The 21742-nt window shown below is 39.8% G+C and overlaps 1 protein-coding gene across 9 annotated transcripts in view; it reads left to right on the top strand.

The window, feature by feature from the left end:
- Positions 1 to 21742, top strand: part of cacna1da (calcium channel, voltage-dependent, L type, alpha 1D subunit, a) — a 63697-nt gene that overhangs the window by 38696 nt on the left and 3259 nt on the right. For 2 of the 9 annotated variants that reach the window (XM_076884030.1, XM_076884027.1), the window contains 28 exons: positions 979 to 1038; positions 1117 to 1176; positions 2571 to 2677; positions 2992 to 3079; positions 3169 to 3276; positions 3378 to 3430; positions 3525 to 3671; positions 3783 to 3984; positions 4227 to 4385; positions 5032 to 5142; positions 7355 to 7438; positions 11052 to 11084; positions 12078 to 12206; positions 12304 to 12369; positions 12464 to 12555; positions 12647 to 12806; positions 13226 to 13353; positions 13442 to 13538; positions 13658 to 13760; positions 13935 to 14036; positions 15570 to 15703; positions 17123 to 17239; positions 17652 to 18043; positions 19088 to 19114; positions 19767 to 19895; positions 20010 to 20149; positions 20968 to 21074; positions 21321 to 21638. In XM_076884030.1, the coding sequence (XP_076740145.1) occupies positions 979 to 1038; positions 1117 to 1176; positions 2571 to 2677; positions 2992 to 3079; positions 3169 to 3276; positions 3378 to 3430; positions 3525 to 3671; positions 3783 to 3984; positions 4227 to 4385; positions 5032 to 5142; positions 7355 to 7438; positions 11052 to 11084; positions 12078 to 12206; positions 12304 to 12369; positions 12464 to 12555; positions 12647 to 12806; positions 13226 to 13353; positions 13442 to 13538; positions 13658 to 13760; positions 13935 to 14036; positions 15570 to 15703; positions 17123 to 17239; positions 17652 to 18043; positions 19088 to 19114; positions 19767 to 19895; positions 20010 to 20149; positions 20968 to 21074; positions 21321 to 21638 (3453 nt within the window). The remainder of the gene's footprint in view (positions 1 to 978; positions 1039 to 1116; positions 1177 to 2570; positions 2678 to 2991; positions 3080 to 3168; positions 3277 to 3377; positions 3431 to 3524; positions 3672 to 3782; positions 3985 to 4226; positions 4386 to 5031; positions 5143 to 7354; positions 7439 to 11051; positions 11085 to 12077; positions 12207 to 12303; positions 12370 to 12463; positions 12556 to 12646; positions 12807 to 13225; positions 13354 to 13441; positions 13539 to 13657; positions 13761 to 13934; positions 14037 to 15569; positions 15704 to 17122; positions 17240 to 17651; positions 18044 to 19087; positions 19115 to 19766; positions 19896 to 20009; positions 20150 to 20967; positions 21075 to 21320; positions 21639 to 21742) is intronic. The other 7 variants (XM_014412920.3, XM_014412916.3, XM_014412917.3 and 4 more) reach the window with 5 other exon arrangements.

Raw genomic sequence — 21742 nt, 5'->3', positions numbered from 1 at the left:
CCTTTGAAAATATGGTTAGAAATTCGAAATTTGTGTCCCCCAGTGAGCTGGATTGGAGTCTTTGTCACCTGAGCCTTGTGCTTGGCATCCCTGCTATAGCTGATCTTTGTACTTTATATGGATGATTTTGCAAAGCATACTCTACATGAGTTTATACACTTTTGTAAAAACATAAAAAAGTAACAAAACAAAAGATGCATTTTACTTTTAATATAAATCACTTATTTTCCATAGTAATCAGTAATAGGATGACATTCAATACTCTTTTTACTGCAGTGAAAATGGTATGTATTAAATTCATGTCTGTTATTTCTGCACTTCACAATTTCTTTATCTTGAGCCATGTGATTTATTCTCTCTTTAACCTAGACAAGAAAGCATTAGATACAGTTTATTTTCTAAAACATATATTCAGTGTAATTGTCCTGTCAGGACACCGGGATAAGTACTTGAAAATCTAGTGTCTATATTGAAAGCGGACATCTGATCGCTCTGTTCCTTCTGGTCCTTTCCAAGATATAGAGATCAAGTCGTTAATGGCAGCCTTTTAAATCTAAGACACTTCAAGTTCACATTGTCCTTTTATAGTATTGTTTGTCTTTTATTGTTTTGCATGTGATTGCAGTACATTTAGTAGAGCTTTTGATTAATTAGTTGGGCATGCATGTGCTTTACAAGAAAATAAGAAACACAGTAGTCCATCAGACTAGTTCCTGGTTTCTGTTCCTCGATTTGCACTTCCATTTAAAAGCAGATTGAAGCTCCTTGTCTGCTTCAAGGTGCAGACTCGTTTTTTATGAGCTAAAACAGGCAAAAACAGCTGTAAGGTCAGTAAGTAACTTTGCTGTGAGTTCTTCACTCTAACAAATCCTTTCCAGAAAATGCTTTCATTTTTTTCCCCTTTCATCTTGTTAACATGTAATGTATGACGCTGCACAATGAACTGTCTTTGTTAAACATCTACGTTGCTTCTTGCAGATACTTGGTTACTTTGACTATGCTTTCACGGCTATCTTTACTGTTGAGATCGTTTTGAAGGTAAATTCCCTGTGTCCCCTGTGCGTGCTGTAACTAACCACACCCCAATAACATTCCAAACGTCTCGTTGCCTTCCAGGTCCTAGGCTATGCAGATTATGTCTTCACTAGTATGTTTACATTTGAGATCGTATTGAAGGTAACCCCTTAAATGACAACGAGAGCCTTGCTGCATTCTCTCCTTGTGTGTCACCCGCCACTCAGTACAACCTGGCTTGTTTGTTTCCTTTCTCTTATTTACTTTTTTCTTCATGGCACCTCTTTTAAAAAGCAAAAAAAAAAACAGCAAAAAAAAAAAGAAGAAGAAGATGAAGCGAATTTTGGAATTGTTAGTCACTATTTTGAACACACGAACACAAACACAAGATTTGCTCAAATTGCACTGATGAAAGAACTGTTAGGGGAAGGAAACATCATGAACATTTACATTATACTCACATGGGTGTCACTTCATTCGGGCAGTCATTGCTGAAATGATTTTGATAATGCAGATATGTAATACGTAATGCAACCCCCTCCCGTGCGATGCAACACAATTTTTTAACGGGCTGCTCAGACATATCAGAGCATTGGCTGAAGTTGAGTTTGAGGTCATCTTCAGAGTGGCGGTGATTGAAAGTCGAAAATCAACTCCAGTCAAAGCTAACTCCATGCCTCTCGTACTGACTGCTCCTCAGATTACCCATAAAAGAGGGGGCAAAATCAACCATGCTCCTGCCGAGCATGGTTCAGTCTGCTTTCCCCGACTGAGTGCATAGAAATGTGGAGTTTTCTCTGCAGCTTTTTTCTTTCTTTTTTCAGTGGGAGTGGGCAAACACTTGCCAACCCAGTGCTGATTGACTCTAAATCGTCCACTGCTCTTAGTGAGCAACTTCATCCAGTCCTTGTCTGCAGGTCTCCACATTTACATGCACTCTTGGAAGGAATCCTTTACTTTTATTATTTGAAGAAGAGTTATTTTGGCTGGTTTTTCTTCTCTGCCTGCTGATCTCTGGAGTTTTAATTGGGAGCTGCTTCCCCTTACGCTGAACTATTAAAGAACATAATGGAATGTGCTTTAAGCCGACGGTCCACATGAATGTGACAGTAAGGCCATTTCTATTTTCCAATCTCTATAACTAGAGCTCTTGCAGGTAGTAAATATCCCTGACGTCATGGCAACAAAATGCATGTTTTATTGCCTCCCATAGTAGATTGCGAAATGAATGACTTACTACTACATTCATGTAGCTAAGGGCCGTGGGGGTGGCGATGGTAGATTTTAGCCTCCTGTTTCACTGCTCTGAACTCGCCACCCCGAATCAGAGTGATCTATAAGAGTGTGGAGACGTGTGCGGGCGTGTGTGTTTGACTGTGAGATAATGGGAATGAGTGCTGAGAATGAGTTTTTCCTATTTAAACTGTTAGCTCAGTGTGTTTGTTTGTTTCTGTTGGAGTGTGAGGAGTGCAACACTGTATTTGTTTCTGGATGCTACATGTTTTTTAGTTTTTTTTGGTCATTTGCTCTTTTAACTTCCTCTGTCCTCTCCTTAGATGACGACATATGGAGCTTTTCTTCATAAAGGAGCATTCTGCAGGAATTACTTCAACCTTCTGGACCTGCTGGTGGTGGGAGTCTCCCTCGTTTCCTTTGGCATTCAGTGAGTACAGAAAAACCAGAACATATTTGCATTAAGCTTTTTGCACAAACAAAAAGGTTTCATTCATAAGAAAAATAGTTAAAGGAAGAAAGTTAGGAAATAAACTAAAATCCCCTTTGAGCAATAATATAGAGGTGAAAAGAAGTTCAATCATCTGAGCACTTTATGTCATTTTTGATCTTTTGGTTGAAGCAGGCCATACAAGCAGAGTGCAGCAGTTACTCCTCCTGAAGTGGTTCTTGACCCCTAAAAAAGCTCATATTTCTCTGATTCTTCTTTTTTACAAACTGTTATTATTATTTGTTTACACTCAGGTCTTCTGCCATCTCTGTGGTGAAGATTCTCAGGGTCCTTCGAGTACTTCGACCCCTGAGGGCCATCAATAGAGCCAAAGGCCTGAAGGTGGGTGCTACTCGAGACCTTTTCTAGCATGTCTACAATAGCCACTATCTGAAACCTTAGCTTTAAACATTTTTATCTGTGTCTTACAGCACGTTGTGCAGTGTGTGTTTGTGGCCATCAGAACTATCGGTAACATCATGATCGTCACCACGCTGCTTCAGTTCATGTTTGCCTGTATAGGCGTGCAGCTGTTCAAGGTGAGCATCTCTGAGTTTGAAAAACATCAATAATACACATCAATCCAAAGAAGTTCAAAATGTGTAATAACAGCAAAAACGTTTCCTTTTCCTTTTTCCAGGGAAAATTCTATCGCTGCACAGATGAAGCTAAGTCCAGCCCAGAAGAGTGCAAGTGAGTTTCATCCCATCTTGCTCCTGAACTGCAGATGTCCTGGTTTAACATCACATGTTGGACTTAAACCTCCATGCAACATGTTTTGTCACAGGGGCACCTACATCCTGTACAAAGATGGAGACGTGAACCAGCCAACTGTCCACAAACGGGTGTGGCACAACAGTGACTTTAACTTTGACAACGTCCTCATGGCCATGATGGCTCTGTTCACTGTGTCCACCTTTGAAGGCTGGCCTGCGTAAGATTGAAAGATATCATCACTGAGCTGATTACGTTTTAGATAATGTACGGAGAAAGCCTGAATTTGTGAATCTGAATCACGTGTTGGCTTGTTCTCATCTTTCTTTAGGTTATTGTACAAGGCCATTGACTCCAACAGGGAAAACCTTGGTCCCATTTACAACTACCGCGTGGAGATTTCCATCTTCTTCATCATCTACATCATCATCATCGCCTTTTTCATGATGAACATCTTTGTAGGTTTTGTGATCGTCACATTTCAGGAACAGGGAGAGAAGGAGTATAAAAACTGTGAACTCGACAAGAACCAGGTCAGAGTCATTAGAAGCACAAAACATTATGTGTAAAGTATGACGATTAGTTTTGAAGGCTTTTCTCTGGGGTTCCTCTCACTTTGTGTCAAGAAAAACAAAACATCAACAAAGTAGCAAGACAGATGACGTTCTAATGCTGATGACCTCCTTTACATTTTTAATATTGTGTCTCATTTAAAAGGGAACGTTAAGATTGTTCTTAAATGATGATGTTAAATATTTTGTGTATTTGTGTGCAGCGTCAGTGCGTGGAATACGCTCTTAAAGCCCGTCCTCTGAGGAGATACATCCCAAAGAACCCATACCAGTACAAGTTCTGGTATGTGGTGAACTCCACTGGGTTTGAGTACATCATGTTTGTGCTCATCATGCTCAACACACTCTGCCTGGCTGTACAGGTAAGAAGTCAAGTATTTACCTGCCAGACAACCAGTCATCAAAGAGTCTTTGAAGTTATGGATTTTTCTACTTGGAGAAACCTTTGTTGAAGCATACACTTGTGCCACATGAGTGACCTCGGTTTGAATTTTCTGGGACGTCTGTTAAAGATTGTGGCATTGCGTTAACACACACCTGAATGCTTCAAACCGGCAAACTGCCAAAGCCTCTGTTATTTTATAGAGGTACTTGCTGATAATCATTTAACCAACCCCAGAATATGGCTGCTCCTTACCCTCTGAATGCTAATGGAAGCAATAAAGGTGTTTTTAGTTTTTTCCCACTACTGCATGGAGTCCACAAGACTGTAAATGTGCAGACTTAAATCATTAGAGTATCTCGTAAGTTGCTGTAAGTCTTTTCATTAGTATGGATGTGTCAGCCTGTAAAATGTCATTTTCAGTTGCTCAGGTTTTGCTATTTTTTCTTGACAGAATTATAAGAAGCAATGTGGTGAACATAAGTGCATGCAAAAGTACTAGAGTCACAGAAAAACATAAAAAATGCAAACAGACTGTTTGTTCAGACACATCGCATTACTTTCCCATTGTATATTGAATACATTGAATCTTTATGTTAACCGAACATCTCCATCTCTGTCTGCAGCACTACGGCCAGTCTGCACTCTTTAACTACGTGATGGATATTCTCAATATGGTCTTCACTGCTGTATTCACTGTGGAAATGGTTCTCAAACTCATCGCTTTCAAACCCAGGGTGAGCTGACATGAAGCATCAAATTAAGTCCAGCTATTAAACGGATGCATTTGCTGTGAAATGCTTTTGCTTATTAGAGTAACTTTTCAACATTATGAGATGAGTTAGAAGGACAATACCGCTCAGATGTATATACACTAACTAGTAGTCAGTTAGCTTAGCTAATCATAAAAAATATGAAGGGGGCAAAATGTGCCATACACAACTGGCAAACCCAAGAGCTGACTTTGAATGGTAGGTCAGTCCCCTTAGACACCTCAGTTCACATGTCCAGCCTTACAGCAGAAATAAACATGTTTGCAGCCTGCTATAGAAAGAGATTTGGTGGTAGCATCCAGAATACTAAACCATTACTTTACAGAACATCACAAACCCGTTCATAATGATGGTTATCCAGCTTTTATGTACAGTCTATGGTTATATTCAGTTTCTTTATACACTCAAAAAAATCTGTTGTTCGATGAACACAATTTAATCACAGCACCTTTTTCCACGTGATTTAACCAAGTACAATAACCCATTTTTGACCATGTCAAACCAACACATTTGGCATTTGATGGTTTAATGTAATCTGATTACTCTGGATCAACGTAGTATACTTACATTGACTTGAAGTGATTCATTTAAGTATGTAAAGTGAAATTTGTTTTAATTCTTTTTACACAAGTTAAAAACTTTAGGAAAAAATAATGAAATCTTGTTGTTTGAACAACTACTTTGTTAATCAAGGCAATTACTGCTAGTCTTTCTTAATGAACCAATATGGGGGTTGATTATTTCATAGAGACAAACAACCATTTGCACTTACATTCATGGGTAATCTAGAATCACCAATTAACTTAACCCTAATTACACACTGCAAACCAGCCAGATTGTGGATTTGAACCCAGGCCCTTCTTGCTGTGAGGCAACAGCACTAACCATCACACTATGCTGTCAATCCAGGCTTAACAAAACTAGGAAAGCTATGATTACAAGGCTTGATGCAGAATTTTCTGCATGTTTTTGTCCTTGACAGGTTAAACCACAATAAATAGCTATAGCATACACGTGGTGTGGGTGTAGTTGTCTGCCTCTTAAAACTCCAGCGATTTCCCTGCAGTTTGACATTTAATGCGATCTTGTGAATTTCGTGAGTCCAGGCAACTAACCACTCTTACTAGATTGTATCATGTCATCTCAACAAGAACAAATTAAGTTGCTGAATTTCATACAGATGCTACATGATTTAATTACGTTCACCATAGAAACATGAAATTATTTAGTGCAAATTACAAGTTTGAATCTTGTACATGTAACAACCACCCAATTTCATTTTTTTGAGTGTACGAGCTTGCAGAAAATAACATTTCAGTATGACTGTTAGGTAAAGCAACGAGTGGTATCCATCTCTTCAGCATGTTTCTAAAACTGCGATTTGTAAAATGTTCAGTTATGTTTATTAAAGAAGCAGCATGTGGACATGTAAATATTTGTTTCCATTTCCCCTTTGGCGTCCCTGCCTGCTGACAGCTCTGTGTTGAGAAGAAGGACAGGATGCTAGTAAGACAAACACGTGTGGGGTGCCGTGCTTCCATTTTTAAGCTAAAAATAATCTTTTTTTTTTAACCAATTTTTTAGTCACGGAGTGTTCATGTGTAATTTTATTGTTAGCATGGAATTTGTGCAAATTTAGTGTTCTGCAATCAGTCACAGTCTGTATAATCACGAGCCCTTCAGGTTAAGTAGCTAGCAGGGGTTTCCGTGTGTCCTTAAATAAGCAGTTCGTTGATTTAAATTTCAGTGTGAGAGTAAAGCCTTCTTGTTCTTGTGCTGATATCACATTTGACTCGCCCCACCACACGCTCAACCTCACTCAGGGATATTTTGGGGATGCCTGGAATGTGTTCGACGCCCTGGTTGTGATTGGCAGCATAGTAGACATTGTTCTCAGTGAGATTGATGTAAGTAAGCTCAGCTTGAAGCACCCCGCTGCTCTTTGACTTCTTTCCTTTCAGACCACCTCCACAGCAGGTTTTAGGGGCAGGACTCTGATTTCTGCTGCTTTGTCTAACTTTTTCCTCCTTTCTTTCTCTCTCCAACCCTTCCATTTCATTACAACGACTTCCTTTAAATTTCCACTCTTGTCTGATTGTCTTCCCCTATCCCTTCCCTTGGTCTCTCACTTTCATCCCCATCATTTCCCCTTACATGTACCTTCGTGCACTAACAGCACTATTTTGCTGATGCTTGGAACACATTTGATGCCTTAATTGTTGTCGGTAGTGTCGTCGATATCGCTATCACAGAAGTTAACGTAAGTACTTCTTCTTTCTGATTTGTAAGTTGAACTGAAGCCTTATAAGAAAGCCACCTGGCAAGTTTTAGTGTTATTAGCTTAAATTTACTGTGAATCTTATCTAGCTTCCGCTATAAAATATAATAGAAATGTTGAAAATGCATCCCTAATAAAAGAATTTAAAAAGTATGATTTAAAGCTGGCTGTTGGCTTTGTTTGTAAAACTTCAGTTTGATTTTCATGAAGCTTTTCTTTCATGCTAAATTGACCTAACTCAGATCTCTCCTGTTGGAGTTCTGCTTCTGTCTGTGCTGCTGTAACTTTTGTTGCAGTTTTTGACAGGACATCGCGACAAACTTGTTGATGAACATGTTGATTATTCTGTTTATTCTTGGACATAGCAATGTCAAAACCTCACATTTCTTTGTGAACTGTGGCCAGAATTTGGTCCAGAGCAGGATGGTTTCTGATGTAGTTGTCTAACTCTTACTCTTGTTTATTTTGTTTCCATAGAAACTTGTAGAGGCAAGTATGGCAATGAAAAAATGTTGTTTGTGTGTAACCTTTTGTTGATGACAACTTTATCTTTGGGACCCCTTTGCTATGGACTAATGACAAAGACAAAGAGATTTTTGTAATTTCGCAGTACTTTAAAAAATTAATATCGAAGCTCATTAAAATAGTAGATGATTGCTTCTCTTTATAGCTTTCCCTTGATAAAAGAAACGTCTAAAAACAAAGACTGGACGTCTGCTTTTGTGCTTTTTTTGCTTTGAGCTTAGCTAGGACAAAAATAGTAAAAGAAAGTTCCAACAAACACCCAAATGTTGCATTTCCAGATAATAACTATGGTGAATATGGTGCTTACTATAGGGGTAGCATACCAAAGGCTTATCACCCAAACTGACCCTCCTCCCGCCTCCTGAGTGCTCTCATGTCTGAGCTGCAGTGCTGTTTTTCTGGAGTAATTTTTCATGTCTTCTTAGTTTGTGTTCCAAAATGTGTGTCTGCATGAGTGCACAACAAAACATTAACTTTGTTTGAAGCATAAGACACAGTGGTGTGTTTTCAGGTTTTTTATTGTTATGCATGTGTGTTTAATGTGTGTTCAGCGTGTGCTTTCGGTTGTATGTGCGAGTGTATGCAGAGGAGTGTGTTAGTGTGTGTGTGTTGGAGACGTGATGTTTATTTCACATTGTGGTTCTATGACATGCTTTTTCATGGCATTTCTTTCTTATTTGCACTGCATGTAAATGTTCAGATATTCTAGTTTTGCATTTATTCATAACAGGAGATCTGTTATGAGGATGTGTTTTGAGTCAGTAATATTTTTTTTTCTACTTGCTTGCTGTGTCAGTCATGACTCGTGTCATTGCTCAGATTCTTACCAGACTACCGTGACCTCTCCAAATGCATGCTGGGGTGTCAGACACTCACCTCATCCCCCTAACATCCTTTCCATGTCCCGCCTCTCGCAGATGGCGCTTGGCCACCCGCTCCATTCCCCTCCGGTCAGTTTTTTCCATAGAGCCTTGTGCAGTTTGTCCTTGTTCGCTTGCTACACTCCTCTTTACTTCCAGACAGAATGGCCCTGGTGCTCAGAGCTTGGAAATTCTACACAACATTAAGGGCAATAATGTTGGGAATTAAACCGATGAACCTATGAAGCTCAGCGTGTTTGGGAATTCCTAACAAAGGTTTACTTGTGTTTCCTAATGTCACCATTTAATGTCCTTAAAGTTGTGTAGAGGCCACTGTGGCTTCACATGTAGCTGCTGTAATGCATCAATCAGGGAACAGATCAAGTCACAGAGTGACCTAAAAGGAAACGATACTAAAAGTTAGGCCTCAGTTGTAGTGTTCACATCAAAGTAAAAATTCAGGTAAGGTCTGAAAATTTCCCAGGAGTTCAGTAGGCACGAATTTAGTGTGATTTTGTACACTTACAATGATGGTGGTTTAATGCAGCTGAGTCTGAGGTTCTTTGATGATCTTGTGTTTGTGTCTCTGTGAGTGATTGTCTCTGTGTTTTGTTCTGTCTTCCTGTAGTGAGCTCTTAAAGCTCAGAATGGAGCTCATATGTAGCGCAGGTGTGTAGACTCCAGTCAGGTGCATGAACACTCCCACAGCAACTCTCTACTTTTTCCTTCTTTCTACCTTTCTGCCTTTCTTCTTCTTCTCCCTGTTTCAGTATGGCTCAGTCTCTCTGGTTTTCTTTTCTGTCCCAGTCTTGGTCTCTATTGCTGTTTCCCTCCTCCTGCCTCTTTGTCTGTGTCTTTCTCTCTCTCTCTTTTCCTTCTCTGATGTTTATTCATATCCTTCTGCACCGGACTGTGAGAGCGCCCTGCTATGGCAGTTTTGTTGCAGGGCACTACTGACATGCATGAGTTGCTGCATTGCTATGAGTTCACATCATTCAAAGGTCTTGCGTGTGCGTGCAGTGCTTCCCCAGCAACGTGGCAATGCTGAACGCATGCTCCATCGGCGCTGTGGCCAGGATTACCTAAAGAACCTCCTCAGGCTAATTCTATTTTTTTTAATCATTTCTGCTCATGCTGCACCTCATAACGACAGTTTGCAAAATATTGACTCAAGCCACATCTGTCTGATTATCTTATGTTGTCAGTGCTGAGCCTTTCTGATATTTTCCACATGGAGCTAAATGCTTTTTTTTTTGCTGTAAAATCACATTATCATGATACAGGCTCAGCCTAACCACCATCACTATGACTGATGTTTCTTTTCTTTTTTTAAAAGTTTTGCATCTGGATTTTGTTTGGGGATAAATGCTCGCTGATTACAGCTGATGATATCAAATGATTTATTTGTCAATTGACATGAATTGCAAACAAAAGTTGTGTATGGGTATGAATCTGTGCGAGCGACTGTGTGTACATAATTGATCATACTCAAGCTCTTTTGGTCAGCAAATTTTCAGTCACTTAAAATGACAAACTATTGGATTGTGAACATCCTACTTGTACTCTCTTGTGTCTATTTGTGCCATAGATAATGCTTCAAGCGCACAATATATGATTTTTGTGCAGTCATATGTTGATGTGTACCTGTCTGAATCTGAAGCCTGCAGGGTATATGTCGAGATACAGCAGGACTCTGTAAGAACAGCACATGATGCTTTTATAGCAACATCGATTCATTGCATTTGTCAGTTAGACGTAACAACTCATTAACATCGTCTAAGAGGATCTCATCATCATTTAGTCTCATCAATAAAAACCATTACACCGGGGGAGTGATAAAGTTGTGTGTCAGTCTTAAATGTTGATTCGTATTTAAGTAATTTTATGTTGTATGTCAGTCAACCCCACATAGAAATGTTAAGTAATGTGAACTTGTTGTTTGGCAGTCTTTTAAAGTGTTAAGATAAGATTTAATGGTAAATACATGTGTGTCTTTGTCACAGTGAAACTATAAGACAGTTTGTCCTGTCAGTGAGAAGAGTAGTGACTGTGTTCTGTCTGCGTCTTTGCTGACGTGTGCTGGTGTCGTGTGATTTTAAAAACAAAACAAAACAAAAACTATCAAATGTGTTGTTCCACGTTTTTGGCCCATTGTGTGTTAGACCTGTGGCCTCTGTACAAGTCATTAATACAGGTCTTTGATTTTAAAGCCAACGGAGACTCCTCAGTTGGATGAGATGGGGGTAAGATGCTCCACCCCCCACACCTTTAACTCTGTCAGGGCCATGCCATGTTTGGATTTGCATTTCTCTGTTTAGTCTTCTGTTGTCAGTTACACTTTCTATGATCTGTTGCTTATTTCAAGTCCATGTTATGTACTATTACGTTTTCACGTTCAGGTTTCCTTTCTCGTTATATTTCTTTTCTTCTTTTCCTCATTTTGCTTTCGTTAGCTCCTTCGCATAAATCCTCAAAACATTTGCTTTTAATTTTTCCTTTTGTTTGGAGTTATTTCGAAGGAGAGTGTGTCTCTCAAACGTGACGTTTGTATCCTGTTAGGTGGGAGCGGTTTTTAAGCCGCTCTTCACGTTTGTATTGTTGACACTGCTACATGGTCTCTGCCACCATTCTTGGGTGGGGTAGTGACCCATGGATGACCCCTGGGATCAGGTCACCCAGCTCTGACCTGTGAACCTCCTGGCCGACCCGTTCGGGTTGGTCCCACTGTGACTCCGCATGCAGTGACTCTGGACTGAGGGTGCCATGCTTGTGCAGATGTGTCCTGTCAAGTATGGCAAGGTTTTCTCCAGCATGCTTGCCTCCTTGCTTCCTTCCCTGTAGGTCTTTACAGTGACAGGGAACCTGACAGTGCTTTATACACAGGCAGAAACAGACACATATCAGCTGCCGCAGACTGCCTAACAGACGTCTCTAGATTGTGTTTTTTGAAGTCTTTACATTTGTTTTTGAGAGCTGCAATCATATCTGAAAGGCATAGCGGTCAAACCAGAAAATCTCTGCTCAAATAAAAGCAAAACTCTGCTTTGATTTAAAGATCCAGTTTCAGTTTTTCACTATGAAAAGATGCAGTGCTGCTTTCTCAGCTCATATGTAGCTGGTACAGACGTCTTGGATAAGACTTCATCATCCCATAAAGCACAGCCGGGTGCTCTGTGTTCACTATAAACGTGCTCTGTTGCTCTTCTGCTGCATAACACTGAACGTTTCCTCCACAGAACACAGAGGACAGCGCTCGAATCTCCATCACTTTTTTTCGTCTGTTTCGAGTCATGCGGCTGGTCAAACTTCTCAGCAGAGGAGAGGGTATTCGCACCCTGCTTTGGACTTTTATTAAATCCTTTCAGGTGAGATGCAGCACAAATGTTTAATCAATGTCTAAGGGAAAAATGGAAGTTGCTCATATGAATCTTTTTCTACTTTTCCCCTGTTTTTTGCCTTAAGGCTCTGCCATATGTTGCTCTTCTGATAGCCATGCTGTTCTTCATCTACGCTGTCATTGGCATGCAGGTTGGTAAACTGGACAGAAAATACTTTTTCCACAAATTTTTAACCACAACAGTAAGAGTGCAGCTGTATTCATTTGGCAATGTTTCTCTAACAGGTGTTTGGAAAGATTGCAATGGTTGATGGCACTCACATTAACAGAAACAACAACTTCCAGACCTTCCCACAGGCCGTGCTGCTTCTCTTCAGGTCTGTGGATAACTGATGTCAGGCCATCAGGAAAATCAAATTTGTTTTCTAGGTGATTAATTTGTGTGCGCCATGCCTGCGTTTTCTCCAGGTGTGCCACAGGTGAAGCGTGGCAAGAGATCATGTTGGCCTGTATGCCAGGGAAACTGTGCGACCCAGAGTCTGACTACAACCCCGGGGAGGAGATGACGTGTGGCAGTGGATTTGCAATAGTTTACTTCATCACTTTCTACATGCTCTGTGCTTTCTTGGTACACAAAAATGAAACTGTGTTTATCTAAGGATTCATTTCTTATCAGTTATACTTGCGTGGTGTGTATTGCACTACCTTATCATTTGCAGCATCAGTAGTGGGAGTTCTGTTTCTTAAAGATATCAGTTTTCACATCGCAGGTTTAATATGTGTAACATATTACTATACATATAACATTTGATCATTCTTACACCTAGAGCTAATATGAAATGGGGCAAAAATGAATAATCTTTAAAATCATCATAACATAAAACAACAGGTCCAAGTTATGTGCATCATAGCACAATAGTGTCAAAATAAAAATGTCCTTTCTATAAAATACAATGTGTTCCTAGAACCCTATGTATACTGTATGTCTGTTATTTTGAAAAAAATACTTTGTAAATATATTAAGACCTTTTTCTTTTATTTTCGTAGATTATTAATTTGTTTGTGGCCGTCATTATGGACAACTTTGACTATCTGACACGTGATTGGTCCATTCTTGGTCCTCACCACCTTGATGAATTCAAAAGAATTTGGTCAGAGTATGACCCTGAGGCAAAGTATGTGCTTTATTCCTCATCTGAATATTCATGTTCATGTTCATTTTTTAACTATGTCCATTACTTTCTATGTATTTTTCTCATATAGAGGCAGAATTAAACATCTGGATGTTGTAACCCTTCTTCGTCGCATCCAGCCTCCACTGGGTTTTGGCAAGCTGTGTCCTCACAGAGTGGCTTGCAAGGTCTCCTCTCCTCTCCTCTCCTCTCCTCTCCTCTTCTCTCCTGTCATTTTGATTAATAATTTCAGGTAGAAATGATGATTATTTTACAACAATATTAAAGGCTTGTTCTCTTCTTTCAGAGGCTGGTAGCCATGAACATGCCTCTGAACAGTGATGGTACTGTTATGTTTAATGCCACTTTGTTTGCACTGGTGCGGACAGCCCTAAAGATAAAAACAGAAGGTATAAATCAAACATGAATGACATTTCATTAAATTGCTGCTAAGAGAACAAAGAAAAATATTCCCCCAAAATTCAGCTCACGCACACACTGCATTAATTGTTCTCAACTTCAGTTTAAATGGCTGTAAAGTGGAGGGCTGGGTTCTCAGGGATGCTTGTTTCCCTGTGGTGCAGGTAATCTAGAGCAGGCCAATGAAGAGCTGCGAGCTGTCATCAAGAAAATTTGGAAGAGAACCAGCATGAAGCTGCTGGATCAAGTGGTGCCTCCTGCTGGTGGTTAGTGGAATTAACATTACAGACACCTTCATGTCCTCTGTTTGACACACAAATCAGCCTAAAGCAGCCTGCAGAAAACACACACACACAAACCATATGCTTCCATGCTGTTCACATATAATTACTCCAAACAGGTATTTTGTAACCAAGTCCTTAAATAAACCTAACACTCACGCTCACACTGAGACAGTGTCACATATAAATAAGGCTATATTGTGCTGTTTCTGCTTTGTTCATCTTCTCCCTGTTGTCCCCTCAGCAGTATGTCTTTTTTAGTCTGTGTGTATTCAGTACACACTGCTCCCTCCCGCCTGCCCTGGATGCTGATGGAGGCCACTGACTATCTGCTGGGCTTTGGGCTTGCATGGCCTTATAGACCACTGTGCAAGAGCATGCTTCGTCTTTCTCTCCAACATCTCTGTCCTTCCTTCTTTATCTGTTTCTTGTCTCTACTCTCTCTCTTCTGTCTTTTTTTTTTTTTTTACTGCCTGAGCTTTTTTTCTTCTCATACTTTTGTATCTCTGTGTCCAAAACTTTGAAAACACTTCAGAATATTCTGAAGCAGTTCTGTTTTAGGGTGGTGGCATGGAACTAGTGTTGCCTCTCTCTCTGATCTCTGTCCCCAGCGTGCTTGTTCAAAGTGATTCAGACCCCTGCTTCAGAATGATTCTCACACACTCGTACATGCTTTTTAAATTCAAAAAATGGCAGAATATACATGCAAGAACACAAGCTTTGAGTACAGTATTTAGAAAAAAAAGCATACATAATATTATGTAGGGGCATACATGAGCACAAGCATATGAAATTACACACCGACATGTATGATGCATACTGTAGTTTTGCTTGCTTGCATGTGCTAAAGCAGTTAAAAAACATTCAATAGCATCCTTTGACATCCAAGAAAGATTTAGAAAAGAAAATTTAAGAAAAATTTGAACAAATTAATCAAGTGGCCTAAATGGAAAAATTGTTTTTGATACACATTTAAAAATTGAAAAGCCTTTCTGTTTTCCTGTCATGATTAACTGAACAGAATTAAAATTGTTCATTAATTTCCAATGAGCTCAAATGCTCTTGTTGATCTTCTCTTGAAGAAGAAAAGACTTTCTGCAGAGCAATAGTAATCATTTAAAGTTTTATCAGTCCTTTTAATGTTGCAGGTGTTTGAACACAAATTCCTCCAATTAAATCATCCACAAGTCAGACATACTTACATACATGTAATCTCACAGAAATACACACATGAAGACATGTTGGGATATGTTCATTCTCTGTCCTTTCTGATACACAGCAAATGATCCTATTTGGTACATAATGAGGTAAAGTATATACACCATCAAAATGGATTTATAACATTTGGTTAGAAATCATTTGGTTGGTGGAGGTTAAAAAGTGCCTCGCTATTCTTAAGTTCTAAGGTGGTGAACCCCCACCACCCATAGACGAGGGAAGAGAAGAGTCTTTCCCTCTCTCTCCCAGGGTACTGTGTGTTGCTGACATAGGAAGCATTTGTGTGGTCTGTTCACTCAGATGATGAGGTAACCGTGGGGAAGTTCTATGCCACCTTCCTGATACAGGACTACTTTAGGAAATTCAAGAAACGTAAAGAGGAAGGCCTGGTGGGTGCACACCCTTCCCAGAACAACACAGCCATTGCTTTACAGGTGAGTCTTACGACACTCAAGTGTGTTTCTGACAACGTGAGACGGGCTGTTGAGACCTTTGTTAAAATGGATGAATGAATGAACTTTGTTAAATCTGATATACATCTCTGTGCATTTCATTCAAAACTCATCAAGAGTGCTGATGTTATGGTTTGTGATCCAGCAGGACGTTCATGATCTTGGTGTACAGTATGATTCTGTGATTTATGTTTCTCTTGTGTGAATTTAGTACTTGTGTCTTCTGTGTCTCAAAAAAATAGCTAGATGTTGATGTTAAGTGCACATCACTGTCTTCAGCCACCATTGCATGTATTTTCTGTGCATCACAGTCCACGACTCATGAATTTCACATGCAAAGCTTGTTGCAGTTTCTGTTACCTTATATCGTATGATATATGGCGTCAGTATAGTCCCATATATCACTGTCAGACAAAAACATGACCAACTAGTTTCTTTATATTTAACTTTTTCTATGTATTCTGCTATTATATAGATCTACAAAGAAAAGAGTGAGAAGAAAATTATATTTTTACATTATTTACATTTTATTTTTTTCATCCAACTAGTGGAAAATATTTCAGAGGGAAAAAAAGGGACTGAAAGGGCTACAAAACAACATCAGCAAAAGTAAAAGCGAAATATACGAATAAATACTTTTTTGGAGTAATGTTAAGTAATTTGGAAGTGTAAAAGTAAAGTAAAGTAGTGCAGTAATGAGTACATACAAAAATGATTTAATTTAAAGAAAAAACATAAAAATGGGAAGGTAAGTTAATAGCAGAATAAAAATGAAGATAAATAAAAAAGTAAAACGAATCAATTATATAATTACATGCAATGCTTTCACCTGAAATGTAAATTGCTCTCTTTTTCCAAATTAATAAGATGTTTAAGAAATTGGAATCCAGTCATTTTAGGCACCACACAGTCAACATAATCTCCCGTTCTTGGTGATAGGAAGGCAACTGCAGCAATCAAATTCTTTGAGTTGTTGATTTCTCTTTCTGTCAAGTTTTATTTGACAAATTGCAATCATTGCAGTGAAAATCGAATACTAAACACAACATATGGGTGATTGAACATACATTTTTCTATAATTAACTCAAGAAATAGCCATGAATCACATTTTTTTATTCATATTAAATTACTTCCTGCAGTACTCAAAGTATTCCCAGTATGTGACAGAAGCATATCTGGAATCTACCGAAGGCTACATTCAGGAGAGCACATCTGCCTGTCTCTGTGTTCTCATCTCTCACAGTCTGAAAGTACTGTAAGTGTCAGGTGTTGTACAGCACAGGTGCGTGTATGTTCAGTATGTGTGGTGGTTGTGCCTGTATGATGTCAGAGTTCGCACTGTGAGTTTTAAGATGAAGGTCACAACCATAGCTCTTAGCCTTGTTGTTGTCATGGTTCCAGGCTGGCCTTCGTACGCTGCATGATATTGGGCCTGAAATTCGCCGGGCGATATCATGTGATCTGCAGGATGACGAACTAATAGACTTTATTCCAGAGGAAGACGAGGAAATTTATAGGGTAACTGATTCAAATTTACACAAAGGGAAATGTTTGTGCTTGTAAATATTAATTCTTGTTCATGGAAAGGTACGTGTGAAAAAGCTAGCTGTAGATGGAAATGGAGTAGGAAGCATTTAGCAGCTAAATCTGTAGCAGAAGCATTAGCTTCAGATTTTATATCTGCAATATGTAAGTTTTTTTTTCTTCTAATGAGTTCATTTTGCTTTATTATGTTTCTTCTCCATTTCAGTTCCAACAATCTAAACAGTGTTTTGTTTTGCTCGCACATCATGCCATGTACCAGCTTCCTAACTTACTTTTGCACATATATTTTTCTTAAACAATATCAGCCCTCAGACTTAACATCAATAGCATTTGTCTTGTAAGAAGGAGAAATGCTGGTGGTTTTACTGTGAGTGTTCCTTCACAGCGTAATGGTGGACTCTTTGGTAACCATCTCATGAATGGTGGTCATCGGCGATCCAATGGGCATCAAACCAATGCCACTCAGCGCCCTCTGCAAGTGCAGCCTCCACCTCACTACGCCCACATGGAGCAGCCAGTAGGACGCCTGTCTAGAGCCAATGCAATGTCCCATCCCAACCACCATCATCACCACCACCACCATCATCACCACCGCCACCACAACTCCTACGGAAAGTCTCCCAAATCTACCAACATAAACCTCAACAATGCCAACGTGTCCAGTCTTCCCAACGGAGGACACCATCGCTACTACGAACACGCACCTCCCAATGGCTATCCAGGTCTACGCAGCTCCTATTATGATTACGACAAGCCACGGACACCCCAGGGTCAAAGGTATCCACACAGTGATCATTATGTCACGTTGCAGAATTAGATCAAACAATATAGAGTGAAAGTGGATTTATATAAATTTATATAAACCTGAAGCTCCATTCACACCCTGTTGTTGTATCCTTTGTCTCTGGCACATTTTATTTGGCAGTGTGTACTTACTGCCATTACGCGTCAAATGTTGCAATTACATGTGGACTAAACATGTAAAATATTACGTCACATCAAGACGTGCTCAACATGGACTGTTGCAGCAGGAATTTCAATACTGTCTGAACTAACTCATCTGTAAGAAAATCTTTGTAGAAAAGTCAGATACCACGTTTGTATGAATGTAATTACAAGTGTATGTTACAATGAATTTGATAATTATGGAAGAACATATAGCACTAACACATATTAAGAGGTGTCCTTGTCTTCATTTCTGCCCAGTGATAGTCACGAAGAGACTTCTTATGGTGTACAACAACACATAAGAGGATTTATTTTTAAAAACATCACTGTGGTTATTCACTGTGTGAGTGCTTGCTGTTGTCAGACATCGGTGGACAATACTGCTACTGTGTTTTTCCACAGGCAGATTCTTATCAGACTTTTCCATTACATTAGCCTCTACTGGAAACTTCATTCCACCATGCATCAAAAGCACACTCTTGTACTGACACTTAATTTGTGACCAGTAGCACATTTTTCTTCTGATTTCCCATCTTCTGTTTAAACTACATTCTCCAGTATTGGGCCTGTTTTTCCTTAGTGCCCAAGAAGTTTGGGGGACAATTTCATTGCTTCCTCTTTATGAAAAAGAAATGATTCTCAGATTGTTTCTTATCTTAAAGATAGATAATGGAATTGTCAGCCGACAGTGGAGTCATCGCCGTCACTCTCTGTTCTCCTTGTACATATATATGAGAATCCTGTATATGCTTCATATACTGTATGATATATATGTCACACTTTCTTCACCCAGTTTCCTGTGTTCTCTCCTTCTCCCTTTCTCCTTCCTAACTAAATTCTTTCTCTTGGCCATCCCTGTGCTTTCTTGGACAGAAGGCGCTACTATGAGACCTATGTTAGGTATGTTGTTTTTCTAGGTTTGGTTCCAGCAATGTGTCTCAACAGCAAAAGAAGGACTTTTGTTTCATTTTGACTTGGTTTTGGAAATTGTTGCATCCTTGCTAAGTCAGTGTTTCACATTACATGCTGGCCAGTCATTTTGCTTTCCTAGTTGTTATGGCACAGTTGTGTTTATGCATTGTTGGATAAATAATAGAGAAATGAATGTGAGTGGTCAGCATTGTGCTGAGAGCAGCATGCTTAATGCATGTGTAAAAGTAATGCGCTTGCTTTAAAGGACTACCCAGATGCTTGAAGACAGGGGAGTGTATGAGAATGTTTGAAATGAAGTGAGTGAAAATCACTACTTGTGTCCACTTCTTCTGTTTAGTGCACATTTCCCGCAACACTGCATATAGTTAACGTCATGACTTACTAGAAAGAGATGTGTTTTAATTAAAGTAGTGAATGTCAAAGTGGATGGGGTGTTTACATGGCAGAGATAACCCACGACTTCTGTTTGTCTTGGTTTGGTTGTAAAAGGGTGGTCTCTTGAATTGCTGCCCCCTGTAGGCTTGTGTCTGCATGGCAGTGCATGGCAGTATAGCAGTAACCCCCATAACGACAGTAACAGTGTGCACGCTCTAACCCCTCTGCCCTGGCTCTTTCACAGGTCCCACAGAGGGGATGGTCGCCATCCCACCATCCGAAGGGAGGAGGAGTTTGATGAAGACCATTTCTCCGGGGAGTATTACAGCGGGGAGGAGTTTTATGAAGATGACAGTATGCTGTCAGGGGACAGGTAACAGTCTTTTCACAGTTTTGCAGTTTGCAGTTGCAATTTCATTCTGACTTGGCTAGAAATTTATTCCAAAGGTGTTTTGGATAATGGATCCCATAATGTAATGTTCACCAGGTATCAGAACAGCGACACGGAGTATGAGACTCCCAAAGGCTACCATCATCCTGACAGTTACTACGATGATGATGAGCAGCCTCTCTACCGCGACTCACGGAGGTCACCAAAGAGAAGATTGCTTCCTGCAACACCTCAAGGTATATTATGACCATCATTTATATATAAAAGATAGACATGGCTTTCTTCTCTGAAAGTGGAGGCTGATATTTGAATGCATTCTTTCTAATGGCCAGTAGGGGGCAAAAAGGAGTCAATTAGAAAAATAAGCATTATGCTCAAAAAAATCTTTCTCAATCAGTCTACACTCTCAGTAATGACTTTATTTAACACGGCCTGATGTTCATTTAGTCAGTTATGGTTTGATATAGAGTAAGCAGACAGGAAAGAAGGGTATGCTTTAGGGTATTCTTATTGTGTGATTGTCGCTACAGTAATAGTGTCCTTGGTTTTTGGTCAGATCCTTCCCTTTCATGTGGGCTCTGGTTCCAAAAAAGTAAGGTGGCTAAAATATTAAAATTGTTCATCCTATAAAAACAGCCTGTGATTGTCGTCCTCCTTGACCTGGTGCCATGTGTCAATGTTAAATATTGTAGAAAGCTTTTACGTGAGGCACACCCCTCTTTGCTTTTCATTTCTTCATAGCTTGTTATTACATTGTACATTAGTACATTGATCAGAGCATAGATTTTCTTAATATCTGAAATTATTAAAGTGGCAAATGTTAATCCTCTATCCAGTTAAGGTGATTTTAATAGATGAGCAACATAAAATAGCTGTGTGGGGTTTTTTGTGTGCTTGTGGACAAACCTCACAAAGCTGTAGTTTTCTTTTAAAGGTTGTACATGTACACAAACTTTGCTTTTTGTTCGTTTTATTGTATTGTATTACTCGTAAGTTTGAATTTCTCTCATTGTTTCTAAGTTAATGCTCACTGCTCTACTCTGGATTAATTCAGGTAATAGAAGGCCATCCTTCAACTTTGAGTGTCTGCGCAGACAAAGTAGCCATGATGAGCTTCCACATCAGCGTACTGCTCTACCACTGCACCTTATGCAGCACCAGGTAACACAGACATTCTTTAAGTTACATTTTTGGCCTTGGGTGGAGTGACATTTGTTAGTAAGTTGCAGATTGCATCAGCTTTCTTAAATGAATTGCTAAATATCACAGAAAACTGTTGAATCGAGATACTACACAGCTATGAAATAGCAGCAAACAGAACTGCTTCCCAAGTGGGTGGCACAGTTTAACTATACTTCAAGTCACTTTTGTGTTCCACCGTCAAAATCCTCCTTCTTCACCCATCAGGTTATGGCTGTAGCAGGGCTGGACTCTAGCAGAGCCCATCGCCTCTCCCCAACCCGCTCCACCCGTTCTTGGGCCACACCCCCTGCCACACCGGCCAGTAAAGACCAGTCACCATACTACACCCCTCTCATACGTGTGGAACACCCACACAGGGAGAGTGTTGTTGGTAGCCAAGTGTCTGTGCGCAAGAGCTCCTGGTACACAGACGATCCCGAGTTCTCCCAGAGAACGTACTCACCTGTGCACCTGCAGGTTCCTCCGGAGTACCATAACCAGTACCACCAGAAAAGAGGCAGTGCAACAAGCCTTGTGGAAGCGGTGAGTTTAAGGCTGTTTGGTGGAATAGTTACTGGAAATTTTGCATGACCTGGGCTTTGATTTCACAAGCACATTTTCAGATTTATTGTGTCATCTGAACAAAA

Source organism: Maylandia zebra, linkage group LG5 (assembly GCF_041146795.1).
Source record: "Maylandia zebra isolate NMK-2024a linkage group LG5, Mzebra_GT3a, whole genome shotgun sequence".
In the NCBI taxonomy this organism is placed as follows: Eukaryota; Metazoa; Chordata; class Actinopteri; order Cichliformes; family Cichlidae; genus Maylandia; species Maylandia zebra.
Note: the sequence above shows the minus strand (reverse complement) of the source record. Positions and strands in the feature narration are given on the sequence as shown.